The 22,697-nt window shown below is 39.2% G+C and overlaps 1 protein-coding gene across 1 annotated transcript in view; it reads left to right on the top strand.

The window, feature by feature from the left end:
• BASP1 (brain abundant membrane attached signal protein 1) overlaps positions 1–19,376 on the top strand; it is a 49,584-nt gene extending 30,208 nt beyond the window's left edge. The window contains exon 2 of the mRNA XM_057428837.1: positions 17,761–19,376. Within this exon, the coding sequence (XP_057284820.1) occupies positions 17,770–18,501 (732 nt within the window). The 5' untranslated portion in view covers positions 17,761–17,769 and the 3' untranslated portion in view covers positions 18,502–19,376. The remainder of the gene's footprint in view (positions 1–17,760) is intronic.
• Positions 19,377–22,697: the final 3,321 nt, after the last annotated feature.

Here is a 22,697-nt window from a genome sequence, read left to right as displayed (position 1 = left end):
AGATCTAAAACACTGATTAGAAAAGAATTAAGGCATACCTAGAATGAAAGAACTATTTCACAATTTTTATGCCACTTTTCTATGGAATGTATTAGCAAGTATAGATTGTTCAGACTCCAAGGTCTGCTATGCACTGTGATCCAATGATACTGAATAGTTATTTACAACTCAGATGCAAAATGCTGTAGCTTCTCAGGGAAAAAGAAACAAAAAGGTAGGATTGCTTGCTTTTTTTATTATTATTTTTTTCTTTTATTTTTGCATTTAAAGTAGTGTTAATTTTTTTCATTTAGAAGGATTTAGGTAGATATGAATGATAACCTTCATGACCCTATTGTACCAAATCTGTGCTAGTATCTGATCAAAGAAGTCTTCTTAGTGCTATAGAAACTTCCCAACAGCATTATACTCCAAGAACAAAAGTACAGCTTGGAGGTGTTCATACAATAATTCTGTGGCAGTATCTCCATCTAGATACTGACGTTCAGGCTGTGACTGGTTGCTCAGCCCCGGTGTCTATAAATCTGCGCAGTGTTCTTGAGTGCTGGCTGTCTCTCAAACATTAACAAGATCAGCAATGGAGCAGGAAGCTTTTCCGAGCTTCAAGACTGCCGATCTTTCTAGGTGGAGTGTTAAATGGGAAATAATCAGCTCTGTGATGCATTCCCATTTTCTGTGGGTAAACATTTTGGTGTTCTGATTAGTTTGTTTGTTTTTCCTTTGCCTTTCCAAGTACCAAATAACTAGGGGAAAGAACATCCTTTTCTCAAATCTTATTACCTCTTTACAATCTCCAGACTTTGTTTCCTGGTAAATTTAATTCTAGTCACAGTCTAATATCTCTCTTTTTAGCACAAGAATGTGTATGTGCACAAAGTTGCTCTCTTATTGCTCTTTTCTATTTGTTAACAGTACTGCCAACGGCTTGATAATGCCACATTAGGGAATACAGGGCTCTATATTTTCTTAGACGTTATTCCAAGTTAGAGTTACAGAGTGCTAATGGAAAGTTAGCTTTTAATATCATCTTGCTGTAGCCAAATATTTAATTAAATGTTGCATGTTTTTGCAGCTGACCATTAAGACTTTTGTTTCACATGCTTAAACACATGTGCCGAATCTTCGTAAGCCCCCTGGTTCATTCTGCTCCGCAGCATTGTGCTGAGGTGAGGTGCTAGTCAAGGGGAGGCTGTAAATCTCAGCAATTTACAGTAAGAAAATGGTATTGTACCTCTCAAATGTAAAGAATACGCTTTCAATAACCTTCTAAACAGTGTTTTAAAGTCATTAAAGCAGTCTGAGGAGGGTGACGCTCAGTTGAGAAGAGAGTTAATCGCTTTTGGTCTGTGCAGGCAGGTGGCCATGTACAACTGTAATACTTCTTTTCTCTGGCTATTAGCTTGCAGATATTGATATCCATCCAGGTTTACCATTGATGCTAATGTTTTCCAGCTGCTGCTTGCTAGTGTGAGCACATTTCTGGTAACTGAGGAGCATATTTGAGTAAGTGTAGATGTCATACAGTTGGGCTGCATATGAAACACTTCATTTTTGAAAAAAATAAAATAGTTGAATGTGAGGTTCAGCAAAGCCAGCTGACTTCAGTGCCTCTGGTTCCGTGTTCCATGATTTACCTTCTAACTTCATTCATGGGGCTACCAAACAGTGTTGGAGTCTTTCTGTCTCTCTTCTTGTTTTTTATTGAGAGAATTGTACTGGCAAATGCTAGAGACATGATCAAAGATCCCAGCTAAATTTCAGTCTTCTACATATAAAACTTAGTATTTTAATACTCATTTGAAAGTACTGAATTGCAGACAGTCATTGCAGGTTAACTTTTGTTTAGCATTTCTAAGAATTTCTTTGTAGTTCTTCAAATGAAATTGCAAAAATATTCTTAATGACGATGACATTTTGTAAGGACTGAGTTCTTGCTTCACACTGTTATCTATAGTTACCTTTGAGGGAAAGATTGTAAAGAGAAACTCTTAAGAGCACTTCAGTGAATTTAGAAATTGTAACTCATGAAAATAAAATTTGGAACTTCAAAAGAAGTGAGGAAGCTCCCATGTCTCCAGCAATATTCAAATTGCATGTTGATTTGTATCTGAATTACTTCGTATAGCAGATAATATTAGCACGTTATCCTGAACAAGTTTTAGAACTGCTTTTATTTTAATCTAGCTTGATAAAAAATAGTTATTTGCCAGTTGATAAAAAAGGAATGAAGAAGGAAAAAAATGGTCAAAAATGTTCAGGCAAAACAGTTGAAGTGGCTTAACAGGCAGCCAATTTAAAATTCTCTTGTTTTCATTAATTCTATGCTATAAATAACATAAATAAAATCAAACGATTGTTTTAGTGCTCCAGCTGGAAAACCACTCAAAGCACCAAAAATACCAGTTATGTGCAAATGAGAAAGGATTTTATGTCAAAACAGTCCAGAAGCTCTGCAGATTGAGAGCTAACAGCATGGAGCATCTTGCAGTGATGCACTGTAGCTAGCTTGTAGACAGCAAAATTGTTCTTGACTTTTTCAGCTTAATTTATTTCTTTAGGGCAGTTTTGGATTCTGCCTGTCAGTTTGAAATAGAAGAGATGTTGGAAATTCCTCTTTTCTCTACCTGTACCAATTTTGTCAGACTCCCACTTTTTTGCACTCCTGACATACTAGTTTACCAGAGACACAGTTTTCTTTTTTTCCATCCACAGTTCTGTCTTCCCTGTGGCCTTGTTGAACAGTCCTTTATCAGGTTTATTTCAAATGGTGCTAGATGTCTCGACTCCTGAATATTTTAGCTTGTTAGGACAAAGCATGCTAAGGAGAAACACACAAATTTTTAAATGAATTTAAAGAAACTTGTGTTTCTTGAATTTATCTGAACACTGGGCTAACAGGTTTGAATGACTGAAATAAACAGACACCCATTTTTTAAATGAATTTTTCAGATATCTTTCCTTGTGAACATGCAGTGTTCCTAGTCTTCAGCATTTAAAACGAGTGATGTCATAAGAAATCATGAGACAAAAATGCCTTCTGGGTTGAGGAGTCTTTCCAGACTTCTCTTGCTAAAATGAGGATTAGAAATGAAATATTAAGTTATTTTTGTAATAAATACTAGAGTTGATACTTAAAAAAAAATCCAGATACTCCGAGGTTATGATAAAATGATGAACTGACAATTTACAAATATAAGAGTTCATAGAAACTGAGTTCATGTGAAACCAAGTGTTGCATGGCTATGATCCCATGCCATTTAGTTACTTTAACCTCATTTCTTTCCCAGGCTAGACTCTTTAAAATTATTCAGCACATATAACATTTTTCCTGACTGGCCTTTGACAAATGCGATAATGAAAGTAGTTTACTTTTAGTTTAAAAGAAGAAAAAAAAAAAATCCTCTTAGTCTTTTTTTCTTCCTCTGTAACAGATACTTGAATTCTTTACATGGGAATTATGCTTATTTTTAAAATTCATTCCCAAATTTTATTTGCTTTTAAGGTAAATATATTATCCAACCAGTGACTACAAAAATAGGTTGTGAATCTTCTCAACTGACACTGATGTGAAATTTTTCAAAAGCCTTGTGTTTACACAATTGCCGTGATGGAATGTCATGGAAGTAGAAGTCTCTGCAACAGCACGTGTGTGCCCTTCATCTTCCTGTAATGAAAAAACCAAATAACATAAAAAAGTATTAAAAAATTGCATCAATCAATGGGTACAGAGTTAGAGGTTTGCAAATTCAGTCTGTGACTTTAAGCCCACAGCTCAGTCCTTTGTAGCCACTTGGCCCTCGGTGGAGATACTAAGCACTGAGACCTACATGGCCATTCTTCAATCCCCTGGTATTATTTCTCTGGCTACATTTGTACTGCTGATCTTAATTTACTTAATAGGCTTTTGGAACTCCAGAATAGAGGCTAGTTTGAGTAGACAGTGTGAAAATGCTGCGGCTCAATGGAATCTACCTAAACTTGTCACCCTTCAGATCCCTAATTCTTGCCATTCCTTGCAGAAGATCCTTTCATAACATGCTCTGTTGAGCATCATCTCCAGCAATACTGCATTACTATGTCTAGTTGTTACTTTGTTGCACATTAAAGGGAGGCCTTTGTAATTGCCATGACTTTCTCTGACTGAAATAATGTAGTTTGCCACAGCTCAGATCTGTAGGTAGAAAAGGCAGCTTCTGCAGTATGTGACAAATATAACTCAGTAGTTGTAGTCTTTAAAAGTCTTTAAAAAGGTCTTGGAAAGTTAGTGAACCAGTTTAGAGCTTCCTCTTGCATCTGTTCAAATTTGAGTAATTCTCTTAAAAGGGGTGACTTTTTAACAAAGAAAGGCATGCATCTAGTTAATAAACATAGAATAAACATAGCATTGACCGTGATGCATCAGTCCAACACCTGAAACCCTAATGAAAGCAGGTTAAAATGGGCTTACTGTAGTTTTTCAAGCATTCACAGTGTTCTGTTTAAGCAAAATTACTTTGTTTTCTTGTATCTGTAAGATGTAAGAATAAAGCACTAAGATGGATGCCAAGCAGTAGCTTCATCTTCATCCAGCTGGATGCACCTGAGCTTTCTTAGCTTGAGAAAATATCCTTATCATCAAGTGAACCAAAACTGAGTGAATTGGGCATATTTGGAACTATAAATCATCATGTCCATGTACAGATGTTCCCAGCCTAGAGGCTTAAATGCAAAGGAGCTTGGTCCCAGAAGGAGCTTTCAGCAATACCTGAAAATGTTAGGAGATGCTTTACAGTTCTGTATTGCAAAATTAGCACAGTACTATAAAATCTAGATGAGTGACTTGCTCATTATGCTATTCTAGTACGTGTGATACAATGTAAGCTTCAGAGACAGTAATTCAGTACAGTGCCAATATGCAGAAAAAGAGCATTCTCTAACAGAAATTTGAGAAGTCATATGGAATGAACTTGGTTTTTAAAACAACACCAGCTGGAAGAGACTGACTAGATTTTGGGCTCTCACATCTTCCCAGATTGCTGTGAACCCCTGAAAAAACAGGGAACAAGAGATAGTCTCATGATTTTGTACTACGTTACATTTTTATTGCAGTAATATTTGTCTGTATTTGGGCTTTGGGAGGGAAGGTCTCATCTGTTATTTTTACCATGGTATGTAAAATATACCAGAAACTTAAACCAGGGGAATATCGTCTCACTGCTCTAGGGTGGCAGTTTCACCTGGAGAAGATAACTCCTGCTCCCAACAATCATGTGATTTTAGGGATATGAGGTTGGTTCTTTAGATTCGCAGAAAGATGAAGAGCTGCGACAGGCTTCACACATAAAGCTAAGTGTGACTAGCAGGGTATGACAAAATGTAAAGGTGTGATGGTAGTTTTGCAGTACTTCTCTATGTTGTCCTGAATAAAGACAATAATTTCTTCTATATTTGATTTCTGTGTTTGAATGAAGTAGGTTATGTCAGATTCTGTCAGAAGTGTGTGATATGAGAGAAGCTTGCAGTCACTGGCAGCTATCATGAAAGGACCCCTCTTTGTAACCCCATATATTCACACAGAATAGACTTTGAAAAGAAACCTTGTCTTAATCATTCCTTTGCAAAAGCTAATAAATACTTAAATAGAAGACTTGCCCTTTTATAGTGAAGAGTTGCTGAGCTGAAATTGGTAGTGAAATTGGCCATTTATGGAAAAAAGTTTTTTATCCTGTTTTATGTCTACATCACAGAATAAGCTTAACTATGGCATGGCTTACCAGTTATCTGTGGTTAAAAATAGAAGAAATACAAGAGAGTAAGCGATTGTGGTAGGTAAGAGACTTAAATGAAGATTTGAGGTTGCAAATACCCTTGAAATAGTTATGTGTTTCTTGAGAAAAATTCCTTGATACCAGCTCTCCTTAATAATTTCTGAAATAATATGAGACCACCGAAAGTAATATTTCCAAATATGGGTATGAGACTTTTATGCACTTGAATCATATTTAGACCCAGCCCCCATTTGAGACGTGTGAATTTAGTGCTTGACTTGTACATGTGGGTGGATTACCCAGAAGACTGCAGAGTGCAGAACTGTATACATGATTTCTGCAGAGCCTCTTGGCTTGTGACAGCCAGCATTTTAAAGTTCATGAAGCACAGCTCCCTCTCCCCACCCCCCAAGCAAATGAATTGCCAAACCCTGGGAGGCAGAGCTGAGGCAGCAGAGCTGAGGCACTCGTTCAGTTCCCATTCCTTGATGAGATCTCACAGGGGAATGCAGGGCCCCTGTCCCACCAGCTAACCTGTCAGTGAAAAGTAAAAAAAATCACAAACAAATAGGGAATAGATTACCAAAAAACTCAGGAACTAAGCCAGTTACTGTTGGGAGTCTTGGCAGCTGTGTTCTGTTAACAGCTTTAAAATGAATTGATATCCTCTTTCTTCTAAAACGTGGACATCCTGGGTCATGGATGGGTTCCCATGTATGTGTTAATATGGGGAACAGTAAAATGGGATGCCAATGCTGGTTTGAAACATGGTCTACTAATGAAGCCTAGTAATGCTAAAAGGTCTAACAGAACCTTCCTAGCGGTATTTGTGGATGTCTTGAAAAACGAAAACCAAAAACCAATTTTCCATATTACTCAAGTCTCCAATGCTTTGATAGACTTCTCTTATTTTAATCCTGAAAAAGCTCAGTTAGACTTTGATGTCTGCCTGCCTTCCTTGGTTAGAATAAATGGTTTTTCAAATAGCCATGGACTGAAAGCTCTTTAAACTGAAGGAGTGATTCTAAGAGTTCTCTATAAATAGCTTTCCATACAGCATGTGGACCTTGGAAAGTAAGCTCTTTTCTGTAATATGGTCTGAGTTGACCAAAAGTGCAAATTGGCATGCATACAGCTGTGATGGAAGGCTCATTTACATCAAGAGTAATATAATCTAGAGGCAACTGATATGCATTCTGAACTGCAGAAATTGAATTGTGGCCATATTAAGCATTAACTGCATTCACTGACACAAAATGCAAGTCAGTGCTCAGGTGAGAGGGAGGGAAAGGGACTACATCCAACTCCGCAGCTATCCCTGCAAAGTTATTTTTCTTTTGCTTTCATTTGATGCTTTTAAGTTTGATAGCTCTCAGATGGACAGATTTCCTACTGGTACTTAAATGGAAAAGCAAAACAAGATATTTTATTGAAAGGAGATAGGCACCTGATGACCTTTCCTGATTTCTAGCTTTCATTTCATTCCTGCTGTATTGTTATTTCTTCTTTTTGGGCAGCTGCTAGCTTGGAATGGTTCTGGCTGAGTAATTATTAAATCAGATTTCTGCCTTTCCTGGGTTGAACATAAATCTCAGTATAATTCATGGATTGCACTAGCTGCTTACTTCTTGACAAATGGACTTGTTAGCCTCCAGTTACACATAACCTTCGCTCTAGCAGAGCTTGTCAGCCAATCCAGTATAACCAGAACCAAAACCAAGTAAAAGAAAGGAGAAAGTAAGTCAGTGAACCTGTCAGAATGAGAGTTAGGCAATCTAGAGCTGGTAGTCTTGAATCCAAGGTGACATATCTAACATCTTAGTACATGACATGTGTTTGTTGCCTGACAGAGCTCTTACTTTGGGAATTTTAGAAACACTTTATATTTTCAAAGTTGATTTCTCAAAGCAAACCATCATCCTGTTGGGACACAAGACAAAACTCTCTAATAGAGATCAGTTTTATTCTGCAGCCCCCTCTGTCAGATTGCAACACTGAAACCGAGAAACAAATTCTGCCTCTTTCCTTTCAATCATCTATGGTACACTCTGAATAAGTGTTAATTTATTACCAAAATGTGGCGCTTAAGTAGCATAATAGGCTCCACATGACAGCATATGTATAGTTCTTCATCTGGATCAAGAAATACAATTCCTCAAATTTTGGAGAATATTGCCAGAATTAGAGATTGCCTAAGATGACTTGGCATTTTGAACAGCCATTAGAGGAGTGTAAAAGAGTAGGGGTGAAGAAGATGGAGAGAGATATTTGTAAGACACAAATAGAAATCAGCTGCTTAATGCTTTTTACTTGCCAGTGATTGTTGTGTACTGGTTCTGTGTTATTTTGATAATCCTCCCAAGTGACTAAAGTAACTGGTAAGCCGGGTTATTTGCGGGGACTGCTTGTTTGAAAAATGAAGGGGGGAAAGGGAAAAAAGTAAATATCCATTATGAACATGCATATTAAATAAGACAAAGAAGGTTGGGAACATGAGATTTTCTTTTGTGTTATATGTATGCTGTTTCAAAAAAACCCACATATTGTGCCTGTGTGAGAACCAGGAAGTGAGAATGACCAAAGTGACAAACTTAATAATATAGACCAAGCTACATCCTGGCAGAAAACGTACATGCACAAAGGAGTGTCCAGGAACAGGAATTTAAAAAGTTTTCCAAGATGCTGAGCTTTCATGCTTACATTTCTCTCATTTATCTTGAGCATGTCTTTACTACAAGACGTTATTACAACAGAGCCGTGAGAAGCTGAGAGCTGATAAGGTTCTGACACTGATACTGTAGTCATGAGGAGGAGTTTTTTCTTAGCAACATGAAAAATACTTGTAATTCAGCCCAAAGTCTTGCAGGTTTAATTATAAGTAGTTTTGATGTTACGCAAAACATGACTTGACTTGTATACATTGACTACAGTACGGAATTTTTAGTTTAAAATGAAACTTTGTACACAAGACTAAAAGTCAAAAGTTATTGCTTCAAGGAAAAGCATCTCTTCAGGAAGTCAACGTAAAATACCTTGTAAGTGCTGCTGAGGTATAAGTGGGTTTTGTGTTTGCTGCTTGCAGGAGTTTAAATTCCACCAGAGGTATGATGTGTAGTACTGTCCTAAAGATGTAAGTGTACTTAGCTTTCTAATGCAATGTTAAATTTGCAGGTATTTTCAGAATAACTTTCCAGTTACTAATTCAACTGTCATTAGCAGTCGTGTATTAACTGGATGATGAAATTGTTTTAATCCTGTTCTCTTGCACATACCTTAATTTCTGAGGGATGCTAAATTCAGGGCCCAGGTTATCGGGAAGGTGGGCATGTCACCAGTAACTGAAGCAGCTGGATGTTCTATGATGGAGATTTGGAAGAAGAGAACTGTGGGTGTTTTCTTAAAATCAGCCAACCTCTTCTAATGTTAAAATGAGAAGCTGCGGTACCTCCTGGAGCATCAAGTGGATGTGTGATCATTTCCTTTGAAGGAAAAATAGGGAAAAGCCACTTCTGCAGCTTAATGTAGAGCTGAAACGGATAAAAGCAGGTAAAGGAGGTGTTAACTAGATCCTGTATCTTAATGGAATGGTAATGGAAGAAGTATTGGAATGAGTAAGTCAACAACAAATACTTCATTCAAATTGCTAATTTTTTGTTCTGCTGAATAAGATAGATACTGTATATTTTGAAAGGAAGTGTTTGCAATGTTCTCAGGAACACCATAGCAAGCATTATAGTGGTGAGCGCTGCTTCAGGTGGGTGGCGGCTGGTCTTGTTTCCCTGTTGTACTCTTTGCTGTGGTGTAATTGTGGAGGGAGTCACGTGCTAAGGTCAGAAATGGTGTGCTGCAGTCAGAAATGGTGTGCTGCAGTCCATGTGGGTTTTATTTAAAATAATAAAAAAAGATAATTGGATTTTGTTCACATTTATAAACATGGTTTCATTGCCTGTAGGGAGGGTGTCATGCAACCAGAAGAAGGAAAATACATAGTCTAAGGATTGCCATGATCTATCATAGGCTTGAACTGTGAAGAGTTCTGTTTCTAGCCATAGGATGTTTTCTTACTGCGAGGGTGTATGCCCAGTGCTTTTTCCAGTGAGCAGCACCAGGAGCACCCCAGAGATGGAAAAAAAAAAACAAAACCTGAAGAATTTAGCTGTCAGTTGGAGAATCTATTTTCAAAATAAAACTGATAGTTCCAAGATTTCAAAGTTAATGTATCCATTTCTTATAGCACACTGTAACTTATATTCTAAGGACTGTCCCAAAGTTGATTAAAACTACTCTGACCAGTGAAATGGGCATTAAAGTAATGCAGCGTTTTTAAAGTGTGGAATATTAAACTGATACAATGTAAATGTAGATGCCCATAAATAACTATCTCCAGTGACAGTTACCTAGTTAAATACCCTAAGGCCTTTTTCAAAAAGTGAATGTGGCTCTCCGCATTCTTGTTAAGGAAATGGCAGGTAAGTTATTTATGCAAGCAGTAACTGAAAGCTTTGCTATTGAAGAATATATATAAAAAAGGATTGTACAGTAATTTGGGGTATAGAAAGCATGAATTTGAAATCTCTTCGTGTGCTTTGTACTGTATATTCTTTGTTCAGGTTGAGACTACAGAAATATAAGGTATAGGTGTTAGGCTTGAGAAAATTCCCTTTCTCAGAGAGCAATCCCTCCAGGAATGAGGTCTTCCCACTTCTCTAGGATTGTAGTGGGGAGAAGGCTAATGTTTTCATTGCTAACTAGCATCTGACTGTTACATTTTTGGAGTGTCTCTTTTGGAGGGACCCAAACCAGTTCAGATATCTGCAAGCCAAGCATATTTGTGGTATTGAGATCCATGTTAAAGATAGCACTAGAGGGACAAAATTCAAGCAAAATGTGAGTTAGAAGGAAGTCATCCCATTATCTGTGCTTTTATCACTTTGTGTGGTTTTGTAATTAGGCATGATGGTGGTGTCTTAGGTATTTGAGGGAGGCAAAAAGTGGTTGGCCATAATTGGAATAATATGTGTGGAATCTCGCCTCTCCCTCGGTTGGGCAAGTTCCTAGGACCTGAGCAGTTTGAAAGATGTGGTCAATAACCACCTCTGAAATTTACACAATTTCCTATTTAGAAACTTTATTCTAGGGTACAGGTTAGAAAACTTTAGCTAATGTAAAATATTTATTAAGCTGCTTCCTGGGGAGTCATGCACAAACCTCAAAGTGATGTGGCAACTTAGAATAAGGAGGAGGCACATGCTTGTATTTTTGGCTTAGCCTTTTGGGTTATTTTAAAGCCTGCAAACTGTTTCTACAAGAGGTGTTCTTGTAAAATTAATCTCAGTCTCTGCAAAGCAGGTGTTTACAGCAGAGTTTCCCCTTCCAACCATGTGCCTAACAATAGTGCGATTAAGATCTCAGTCTGGGGCAGACTGACTTCTGGCTGCGTGTGTGTACCTGCACGATCATGTCTGCAAGCTGCTTTTATTATTCAACAAAAAAAGAACATATGCAGTTAATCTGAATATAGGAGATATGCTTTGAACATTAGCGGGGTCTCCAGTCTGTAGGAAGGCTGATGGACTGAACAGGGCAGCATTTTTAATTAAGCAGTCAGAGCTTGAGTCAGAACTCAAGGCTGAGCAACACGTGCATGGCATCATGAAAATAATGCATTTTATGCTGCTTCTGTGTTGCTCTGTTTTTCATATGGCTTGAGTTTCTGTTACAAACAATGCAAAACAGCCTTGGAGGAGCTGCCAGCGGTGAAACTGGAGGCACTGGAAGTTTTATTTATTTTGCTGGGCAATGTAGTGTTGTGTTGGAAAAAAAACACTTGTGGCAAAACAGCGCAATTCTGATTTGAAACCAGAAATAGGAAAGTATCACATAACGTTAAAACCAAGATAGATCAGTTGTAGACAATTGTCTAAAGATAATAGGTGTGATGTTATTTCTATCCACGTTAGCTGGTCTAATAAAAGATATTATCTCAACCTACAAAGCACAGCTTTGCCTGGGGTGAGTGGGGAGTTTGCACACAGCAGAACATTTCTTCCATGGTGCTTGCTGACTCAGGAAGGCAAGACTGGTCCAAGTTCTGCTCATGTTTGCTGCAAGATGGCTTGCAGATATAGCTGGAGAAGCTAATGGTGTATCAGCTTAAATGGTGTATGTTATGTTCAAGAGCACAGTCCTACAGAGTGGCTCTGCAGCTTCACTTAAAGTGGCTTTAATACAGGGTGACGCACACAGAGACTGCACAAGGCAGTAACTTGGTGTGTTTGCTTTTGCAGACTCTCCTACAGCTAAAGTAGTGCTGGTATCTGACCAGAATCAGGCTGGGCAGTGGATCTTCAGTCACTATGGGTCTCCAGGTTCTTCAGTTGTACAGTAATCCAAGTCAGGAGGATACAGGTCCGAAGTCTTTGAAAGTTGCTTTCAGTGTAACCCTCAAAATCTTCATCAATCTTTGATCAAATAATGGACAAATTGTATTTTTACTTAGGAATTTTGCTCAGCTAGTTAGCTTTTTTCTACCTAGAGTGTAAAGATGAATTACATGTGTGAAATCCTTGTGGTTTCAGATTGCTATTAAATGATTGATAGTTTTGGCAAAACCTTTGCCAGTAATGAAACTGCTGGTCTTTGTTCCTGTTCTGTTCTTGGAAAAATAGGCTCCTAATTGTTGAATTAATACGTGTCAGAACTCAAGTGTTTCACATGAATCAGTAATATCTCAGGTACAACTTTTTAATTTGCTCTCAAAAAAATTGTCGTGATTATTAACTTTGTGGAGAAGGTGCTTCATTGTTATTATTTACGCTTCTCAAATGAAACAGTTACTCATGCACAAGTTCTTAAATAGCTAGGCACAATTTTATACCTGCCTGCAGTGTGCTCAGATTGTTATAACTGTCATAATTGGCATGTATTAGCAACTATCATAATTCAGATATGTTAATGACAAATGGCCCATATTAAAAAAGCACATAATCCTTCCCATTTTTGTGTGGTCTATGTGTCCCCAGGATTTTAAAAATAATATAAAAATTGAAGTTCCTACTTTTTCTTTCTTTTTTTTCCTTTAAAAGAAGTAAGTTGCAGAAAAAGGAAAGGGAAAGATAAAGTGAAAAAGAAAGAGAAAGGGAAAAGAGAAAAGAGAGAAAAAGAGTGGAAGGCGAGACAAGACAAGAAGTTTCTACTACTGAGGTGTGAAGAGGCTTGAACCTGAGTGACATCTAGCATTTCTGTTCTGCTAATTCCTTGTAATATCAGAGGAAAAGGAAGATGTGTAAGCATAACTTAGAAAGAGAAAAGCATGACTTTTTTGCTAAAATACAAGGCTAGTGAGTCTAATTCATTCTAGGGGTATGCTACAGACGTCTTCTAACACTCATCTGGTAAAATGATTGACCTGGGCTGGTGAGATAGGAGTGTCTCTGAGTGTATGTATGTGTGTAATGGGAAGCATGAAATTGTACTGCATATTTTGAGAACTAGTAAGTTAACTTTTTCTTTCATAAAAGTTTCAGAAAATCTTTCAGAAACTGTGTCTGGAAATTCCTTGTTGCCTTCAGTTCCTATATATCTCCCTTTGTAAAAACTTGCTTTTTTTTTTTTTTTTGGGGGGGGGGGGGGTGTTTTTTCATTTGTTTGTTTTTAAACAGAGGTGTAGGATGAATCAGTGGGTTTCAGAGATATAAAGGTTTCTTCAAGATCTTTTTATTTATTTTGAGCAGCTGGGGGTGGGGCAGTTTCTGGGATTGGTATTTCCTTTGATTTGGAGTGTTGAAACCCAGCCCCGGGAGGTTTGTGCATTTTACAACACTTGTCTGCAGGCGATGTGAGATAACTCATGCCTGGGAACAGGCTTGTGCAAGGGCTACTTTGGCCTGACCCACCACACATGCCTACATTGTGCTGAAGGCAGTGGGATTTCAGAAGATACCTATTGTCTTCCTGAACTGTTTTTTCTGGAGGTGGGCAGAGCTCCCCACGCTTCACATGAAGTTGAACAGGAGCTTTGGAAGCTTAGCTTTGGCAATCAGACTACAGCATTATACAGGTGATATTTGTGTTTTTGTGCTTTCCTGATATACTCTGTACTGAGAATGAGGGTGATAGCCAGTCCATTCTTGTAAAAGCCAGACACTTTCATGGAGTGTGAAAGTGTATGCTAAATGAAACATTTAGGAATTTATAGGCATGTAAGAAATCTACTTGGACAGACAAGAGATAGTAAGAGTCTAATTCTAGAGACTATTTAAATATCAAAGCGTAATTTGAAATATAATACTTCAAAATGATATTTCTTTTCCCAAGATGTACAAATTTGTGCTGCCTATGTTCCAGGGGCTCATGTTCATGAGATCAGCTTAGTCTTCAGGTGTAAAATCTGAAATGTTCTGTGAGTTCTTTCTGTTGTATTATATTACGGATATTAACTCTTTTTTTGGCACAGTTATCTCTCAAAATCGTGGTTATCATGAATATTGAATTTTCTAAGTCCTTAATGTGCTCTAGGTCACCTGTAGACATGATATTTTGTAATGCAAATATAGTCAGATTATTTCTTTTACATAATAAGAAAGATACCTGTGTAAACTCTTCAGTTCCTAATGAGCACAATGAACAGCTGCACTTTGAAACTGGAGAAATCCTTGCTCGTGTTGAAGAAGTCTACCTCAGTGGTCTCTGGATCTGTTTCTTCTTCCATGAGAAGAGCAGTATAGTCAAAGAATACTGAGCGTGCTGAGAGGCGTTGTATTTAACCTTGCTCTTCTGAAGTACTGGTCTGCCAAATGGTTCATCAAGGTTCTCTGAAAATAGCTGATAAATTGCAACTTCTCATATGAAATCTGCTTCTAGGCAGTCTTGCTGTAGATCATTCTTTATCCAGTAAAGAAAAGGCACATTAAGTGCTGTGCCATTTTACAGGAGTGGTGCTCAGCAACAATATTTTAAAGGATCTTCCTTTTGGACATGCTTTGCACTCAGCTGGTAGCCTGCTAGAGCTAGTTCAAAATCACTGCATGTGAATTGTAGTGAAAATAACTAAAGCCATACTGAGTTTTAGCCTGTATGGTAAATATTTGTAGGCATTTATTTTTTTCCTGGATCTGTCATTTATAATGTGGATGCAGTGGTCTAAGTGGCTTGAATCTACATGACACTTCCAGGTAGAGCTGGTTGTAATTTTTTAAATGCTTTTTAAGGTCTGCTTTGTGTCTGTTGCACCCTGAAACTCCATGCACTGAACGGTGCAGAGCTGGGCTTCAGGCACAGTTGAGGTGGGACAGGGACCAGATCAGCATCAATTTGGGGCAGTGGAGCACATGGGGGCTGTTTCTGGAGATTGTGATGGAGGAGCCGAGATACATTATTGGGAGGCCTGGGAGACAAAGAGGAGTATTTTGTAATTCAAACATAGGGTGAAAGGAGCATTGCAGCATTGCTACCTGCAGGGCTGGGTGGTGACCATGATGATATCTGTGCTTTTGCATGATAACCTGGCATAGCTATTATGATGATGATCTGGGTGTCTTTGAAATAGGGAGATGTGAGATGCAGGGTCACAAAGAGTGAATCTATTCTATAAAGTAGTTGAAACTATGATGAAAGGTAGCAGTCCATTTGTAACTGCAAATATTTACTAACAGGTCATAATGATAGTCTGAGCCTCTTCCATCTTCTGCTTCAGTATCTTGAGCCAGCTGGCTGTGAGGCAAATTGAGACACCGCAATTTCAGAGTATACCTCCAAGCAAAGAGAGCGCATGTCTCTTTTCATAGTTTGGAAGCGTATTTCTCATGTGCAGGCTTCTTTGCTTATTAAAGGTCCTTTTGCCATAAGCATTCTGTAGCTGTACCTGAGGTTAAAAGCTTTTTGTGGAAGAAAATATAAATTGTAGTGAGTTACTACTATCTGTGAAATAGCAAAACCTGGGAAATACCAAAGACATGGCAAATGCAATTATGCTCACAGTATCTGGGCTTTGCTGGGAAACAAATACAGGCTTAATTAAGGATTGGGAACTGTGATACACACATGACTTCAGTACAAATCCCTGATCCTGCTGACTTGCAAAAGTCTTTTCAAAGTGTTTGGTTGTAATTGTACATAAACAATAAGGTGGAGCAATATTTATGGAGCATGAAGAAGCCTGTAAATTTCTAAGATAATAAACTAATGTCTATAGCCTGCCCTAAATACCTAAAAAGCTGGTATCTCTGCCATGAAGGTAAAGATTAGATTGCTCAGCTTGCAGCTCTGTGGAAGTTAATCCTTTTATTGCTGTTTGCCATAAAATTCCAGACAGCAAAGTAGTGTTCCAGTAACATTGCACTGCCATTTTGCAGGACTGTGTGCTAACCCTTCAACAGTATTTGCAAATTGTTATTCTTTTTGAAAGCTGAAATCCAAAAGGTCTCTGCTGACCATAATATCACGTTTTTGCCCAAGACACATGGAAGTCTGAGGTTGGGCTGTGTCTTGGCCTTGTATCTGTGTTAGCAGAAAATCTACTGAGAAGCAGCTGGTTCTTAATGGTATTAAAAATGATTTAATAGTCTTCTATGAGCGCTCTTATGAATTTTTGCTGGTTTGTAGTCGCGATTTTGTCAAGTGTTTGAAAAATATAGGGCCTATGTATCTATCTGCCTTTGCAAACCAGAAAATTAGAATGATTCATCTCCCCTGGAGAAGCTCTCAAATTAAACATTTGTTTGACAGGACTTTGAAAAAATAATCTTCTCCTATTTTCAGATAGTACAAAACTAGGATTTTTTTTCCTTAAGGTTTCATTGACTATGAATATTTGTTTTAATACCAGCAGTGTAATTCTTCCTCATAGAGGTTTTCCTGTTCATTAATGACCCAATGTTTCTATGTCTCCTATTTTAATAGACAAAGTTTGCTTTGAAGTACTGTGCAGGATTTTGTATATTCTTAGTTAAAACTCCCACATGAAGGGTATATAAATACTGATATGGTTATACACCTGCTCAACTTCTTTTAAGCATCTGAACAGTGTACCTGATTGCTTGTCATGCTTGAAAACAGTGAGCAGAAGCTACAAAGCATTCATCCCTCTTGTCTCTCCACCCACAATTTTTTATTGTGTCCTGTCACATGCCACATCTAAGTTTGCAGTCAGCAGTGCGCCCGTATTTGCTTCTGTTGTCTTATGCAGTTGTCTCAGGCTTGCTGTGTTTCATGCTCCGTGTTTCCCGTCCTGCTGGGGAGGGTCTGTGGGGCACTGCTGTGAAAGTGGGGCTCCTGGTGAGTGATCGCCATGGGAGCTGCTGGGTGGGAAGGGGCTGGATGGGAGTCTGTGCATAGGGGCGTCCCTGCTGGGAGCTGCTCCTGCTTCTGGGTCTGCTGGAGGGTGGTATGGGAAATACATGTTCCTGGCCTCCAGGTACCATTATCCCTGCACATAGGCTGTTTATGCAGTGGGAGCTGGCTGTGTGGGTAACAGACCGTGAGAGCGGAGTGAGTAGATGCAGTCTTCTGCATCTCACTGACTCTAGGCTTGCTTTGATTTTTCCAAATCTTCATAAAAAACTTGTTCATAGCCCTTGCTGGAGTGATAGTGGACTTTGTGTTAACCAGGGGTGCATGCCAAGAATGACCAGTCAAATTTGGTTGTGGCCAGCCTGAATATAAATACGGCTTTTTCCTGCTTCCATACCTTATATCCATTTCTCAGGACACAAGAGATTTTCGTGTATACTAGTCCTCCATCATCTTACTCCATTTCCTCCTTCCTCCCTGAAAGGTAACCAGGGTTAAAGGGGTTCAGGGAAGGAATGTTCATAGGGGGATGTAGCAGAAGGGAGTTTGCTTGCTGCAGGGTTGAGAGGGACATAAACTGATAATGTCTGACCAAACCTGATGAGGTCTCTTTTTCAGGAGCCAGCATCCATTTTCCTTTTGCACCTCAGTTGATCTGATTTTGATTCTCTCGGTAATAAATACTGGGCTTTCAGTAACCACCTCTTCTCTTTTTTCTTAACAGAGCTCCAACATGGGAGGCAAACTGAGCAAGAAGAAGAAGGGGTACAGTGTCAATGATGAAAAAGCTAAAGACAAAGACAAGAAGGCTGAAGGAGCAGCAACTGAGGAAGAGGAGACTCCAAAGGAGGCTGCGGATGCCCAGCAAACTACAGAGACCACAGAAGTGAAGGAGAACAACAAGGAGGAAAAGGGCGAAAAAGATACTCAGGTCGCTGCCAATAAGACAGAAGAAAAGGAAGGGGAGAAGGAGAAACCAGTGACCCAGGAAGAAACCCAGAAACCAGAAGCAGAGAAGTCAGAGGCTGTTGTTGATGCGAAAGTAGAGCCACAGAAGAACAACGAACAGGCAACCAAGCAAGAGGAGCCGACTGCAGCCTCTGCTCCTGCTGCCAGTAGCGAAGCACCCAAAACTTCTGAGCCTAGCAATGATGCAAAAGCTTCCCAGCCTTCAGAAGCCACAGCTCCCAGTAAAGCAGATGACAAGAGCAAAGAGGAAGGGGAAGCCAAAAAGACTGAGGCTCCCGCGACACCTGCAGCCCAAGAAACTAAAAGCGAAGTGGCTCCAGCTTCAGACTCAAAACCTAGCAGCAGCGAGGCTGCGCCTTCTTCCAAGGAGACGGCGGCAACAGCAGCACCTAGTTCCACTGCTAAAGCCTCGGACCCTGCAGCCCCACCAGAGGAAGCGAAACCTTCTGAAGTTCCAGCGACTAATTCGGATCAAACCGTAGCAGTGCAAGATTAAATTGGACAGCCTGTTGAAACAACCACTTAAAACAACCTGTGTCTTTTTTTTATTTTTTCAGCTATACTAACTCGTTTCAGATCTGAAATAACAAAAATGTATTGCCCAGAAAGAAAAGGAGAAAAAAATGAAAAACGAAAAGGATGTCCCATCAAGTTGGGAGGGAGGGAGGGGGGAGAATCCAAATAGTATTTTTGTGGGGAAATATCTAATATACTTTCTGCCAACTTGACACAAGTCCTGGATTCAAAAAAATAAAAGTAGAATAAATGGATGTCTGAAAGTACAGCACATCTTTTGTATCTGAACTGCTGTAAATGCATTCCACCAATGTATCAAAATCTTCTTTTTGTTCTGTAATGGGGTTTGGGAGTGATGCGTTTGATTCTGCCCACTAGGTTTGTGCCAAGGCAATCAGATCTTTATGAAAGCAGTATTTTCTGTGTTTTTTTTTATTTACAGCCTTTCTTATTTTGATATTTTTTTTATGCAGTGGATGAATGCCAACTTTCAGACAAAACCCACTTAGCTGTCCACATATTTCTCAATGCCAGTCCTCCAGTTCTTCCTCTCCAAATATTTTTTGGGAGTAAAAAGCATTCTCATCCTACTTAGCCTACCTAGATTTCTCATGACGAGTTAATGCATGTCCGTGGTTGGGTGCACCTGTAGTTCTGTTTATTGGTCAGTGGAAATGAAAAAGTCTGCGTTCATTGCAGTTCCAGTTTCTCTTCCATTCTGTGTCACAGACACCAACACACACTCATTGGAAAACAAATGAAAAAACAAAATGTACAATGGATGCATTGAAATTATATGTAATTGTATAAATGGTGCAACAGTAATAAAAGTTAAATAATTTAAAAAATAGAAAAGTGTAAAGACTGATTAACTTTTCACTTTTACCCTTGGGAGCTAGGTGAAGGAGATTCTTAAGCTCAGAGAAGAAGTGTTAAATCTGGGGCTGTTCACTCTCCAATTTTTAGTGAAGTAGAGGCAAAGAAAGAGCTATCAGTCTCATGATCATAGAATCATACTGCCATAAACTGCTACTTCAACACCCACAGGCATTCACAGGTGAGGCTGGAAGAAGTCGTGAATGAACAGCACATCTTATACATCCTGGGCTGCATCAAAAGGAACGTGACCAGCAGGTCGAAGGAGGTGATCCTGCCCCTCTATTCTGCTCTCAGGAGACCTCACCTGGAGTATTGTGTGCAGTTCTGGTGTCCTCGACATAAAAAGGACATGGAACTGTTGGAACAAGTCCAGAGGAGGGCCACGAGGATGATCAGGGGACTGGAGCACCTCCCGTATGAAGACAGGCTGAGGAAGTTGGGGCTGTTCAGCCTGGAGAAGAGAAGGCTGCGTGGAGACCTCATAGCAGCCTTCCAGTATCTGAAGGGGGCCTGTAGGGATGCTGGGGATGAACTCTTCATTAGGGACTGTAGTGATGGGACAAGGGGTAATGGGTTAAAACTTAAACAGGGGAAGTTTAGATTGGATATAAGGAGGGAATTCTTTCCTGTTAGGGTGGTGAGGCACTGGAATGGGTTGCCCAGGGAGGTTGTGAATGCTCCATCCCTGGCAGTCTTCAAGACCAGGTTGGACGAAGCCTTGGGTGAGATGGTTTAGTGGGAGGTGTCCCTGCCCCTGGCAGGGGGGTTGGAACTAGATGATCTTAAGGTCCTTTCCAGCCCTAACTATTCTATGATTCTATGTTTTAACCTAGGCAAAGTAGAACTGGCTTTTTCCTGCTTTGACGCGTGAAAAAAGTGGTCTCCTGTGATTCCAAAGAGCATGCTGACTGAGTTTTAACTGGGAGTAAGTGTATTTGAGAAGCTGATCTTTTAAAATGAGGCAATTGAATTTAATCCTAGTCCTATTAAAATATTTCTAGAGCTGATACACTTTGTTATGAGTTTAGGCTAGCATGAGCAACATTTTTCAATAGTTTTGCTCGTTTGCCCAATTTTTATACAGCAGAACTGCTGAATAACTGCAGTTTCTGCTGAGTGGTGTCCTTAGTGGATACAGACAATTATTTCAGTGCTGATGCCTGGATTCACAAAAATAGTTAAAAAAGCATATTTGGTTTGCCCATTAATAAACTCTTAGTCTGAGAAGAAATTCTGAGAGAAGGGGGCAATGGTAAATAGAAACATAGCTTAATACAAATACCGAAGGGATGAGTGGACTTGTACTTAGTAAAAAAAAAAAATCTGGTGGTTTAAAATGACATAAATTATTTCATATACACTCTCCATTCAGTGAGGATGATTTATTCTACATACTTCCATAATTCTTATTCTTTATTTTGTTCAGGAATACAGGGTTCCTGTGTCATGCTGCAGATACTGATGGGCAGACAAGCACCTTACTGGAGCAGGCAGGAGTAAAGTTCTGTTGGGTTTAGATCAGGTCATTCACTTACATGAATCTTGCACTGTCACCAAGCTTTTACTCTTAATGTGAAAGAGTCAATTTCATGCATAACATATCAAAATAAAGTGGATTTCTTTGCACAGAGAAAGGTCAGCTAAGTACTCTGGCTTAAAAAGATGGTAGACTTTTTTTATAGTAGATAGCTGAAGCACAGGAAAGGGCTAGACAGAAAAAAACAGATTTGCAGTAGTTCACCAGGCTTTGTGCATATAAAGCTCTCACAATCTGCAACATCTTTGTGTGGTCAGGTTTGTGGCTTTCCTGAAAATCTTTAAGAGCCCTCTGTCATTGTTTCCCAGAATAGATGTGTCCTGGAAGGGGAGAACTTCTCTCCACAGCTCCCCCATGAATTTTCTTGAGACGAGTCTAGGATTGAGTGGAGGAGTGCAGGGATCATGCAGTACTTGATGGTGATATACTAGTGAATTGACCTGAAGCTAATGAGACTAAATCCGTGCTCTGCCTTTGGGCTGGAAGTGGCTGCCAATGGACAAAAGGTATGTAACTTGTTTACTGGAATGGTACGTGAATGTACCTGCTAAAAACATCACACCTTGTCTGGTATCATCCCCATTCACTTTCAATAAAATATTCAAAATAGCACTTAATCTCCATGACTGAAATATTTCAACAATTAACATATGCCTTGTTTTCCCCTGAGCTTTCTTCCATTGGCATACTTAAAGATGGCGAGAAGATCTTGAATGCAGTCTTACTTCAGTTCTTTGACGCAATTAAAAATGCCCCTGTGTTCCACAGCTGTATCCAAACCCGACAGCCTTTGCAGCAGTTGACAGCAAACAACACATGTGCTGTGGTTCTCACAACTCCCTTGCTGACGGTAGTTTCTTCCCAACAGTGTTGATTGTGCAAGGGAGTGTTATGGCCTGTGTGGCTGGAACTCACTAGCATATGGTCAAAGAAAGATGCAAGTGTGTTTTGGAAGGAGTGCAGCTGAAGATCAATTCACTTTAAGTGCTCAGTATTCTCAAAACATAAAAAGGGAAGTTGCCATATAACACTTAATTCTTTTATTGACAGGCCTGCAAAATCAGCCTTGTAGCAATAGTTAAAGTGCTTAGTGTGTAACTGGTAGTGCCAAGGCATCCTGGCTTAGGCCATTGCTCAAGAGTGCTGCTATTCTATGCCTACATATGCAAGTAAAGAAATCATCTCTGTTCAAAGAACTTGTGAACTAAGCATATACATTTAATAGAAATATGAAGCATGTTGCTTGCCTGAAGTCGCATGAGAACAGGTTAGAGCCTGGAGCCCTGCTTTTCTTCACCTCAGTCAGATCCTCTTTTTCTGTGTTATAATCATTCCTTAATAACTGTTAAGGTATGTACAGAGCTAAAAGGCATGTTAATGCTTTGAGTGTAAGCACATTGCCGATAACCTCAAAGGACCCAGCCCTTTTGTGGAAGTGTGCCAAAGGAATAGAGAAATTCAACCCTGGGAAAGAACCTTTGCTATTGTTTAGAGCCCCTACAGAGAGATGTTTGCAAAGTCTCCCTTGTTTTGCCTTGGACACTGTCAAGAATCCATCGCTTTCCCTTGACAATAGGAAAGTCAGTGCCATTGGCTTTGCTCACACTGCTTGCACTTTCACAGCAATGAGAAATACAGCAACTTAACCATTCCTTTTTTTTTTTTTTTTTACTCTATTTGAAATATACCTGATGGTATTCTTATAATGACACTTTGAGACGTCTAACGTTACATTAAAATATTCCTAGGAGCAATGCTTA

The sequence above is a fragment of the Pezoporus wallicus genome, unplaced genomic scaffold (assembly GCF_028554395.1).
Source record: "Pezoporus wallicus isolate ANWC-B61680 ecotype Strahan unplaced genomic scaffold, APGP_CSIRO_Pwel_v1 contig_6658, whole genome shotgun sequence".
Classification (NCBI taxonomy): domain Eukaryota; kingdom Metazoa; phylum Chordata; class Aves; order Psittaciformes; family Psittacidae; genus Pezoporus; species Pezoporus wallicus.
This window is presented reverse-complemented; position numbering and strand designations above follow the sequence as displayed.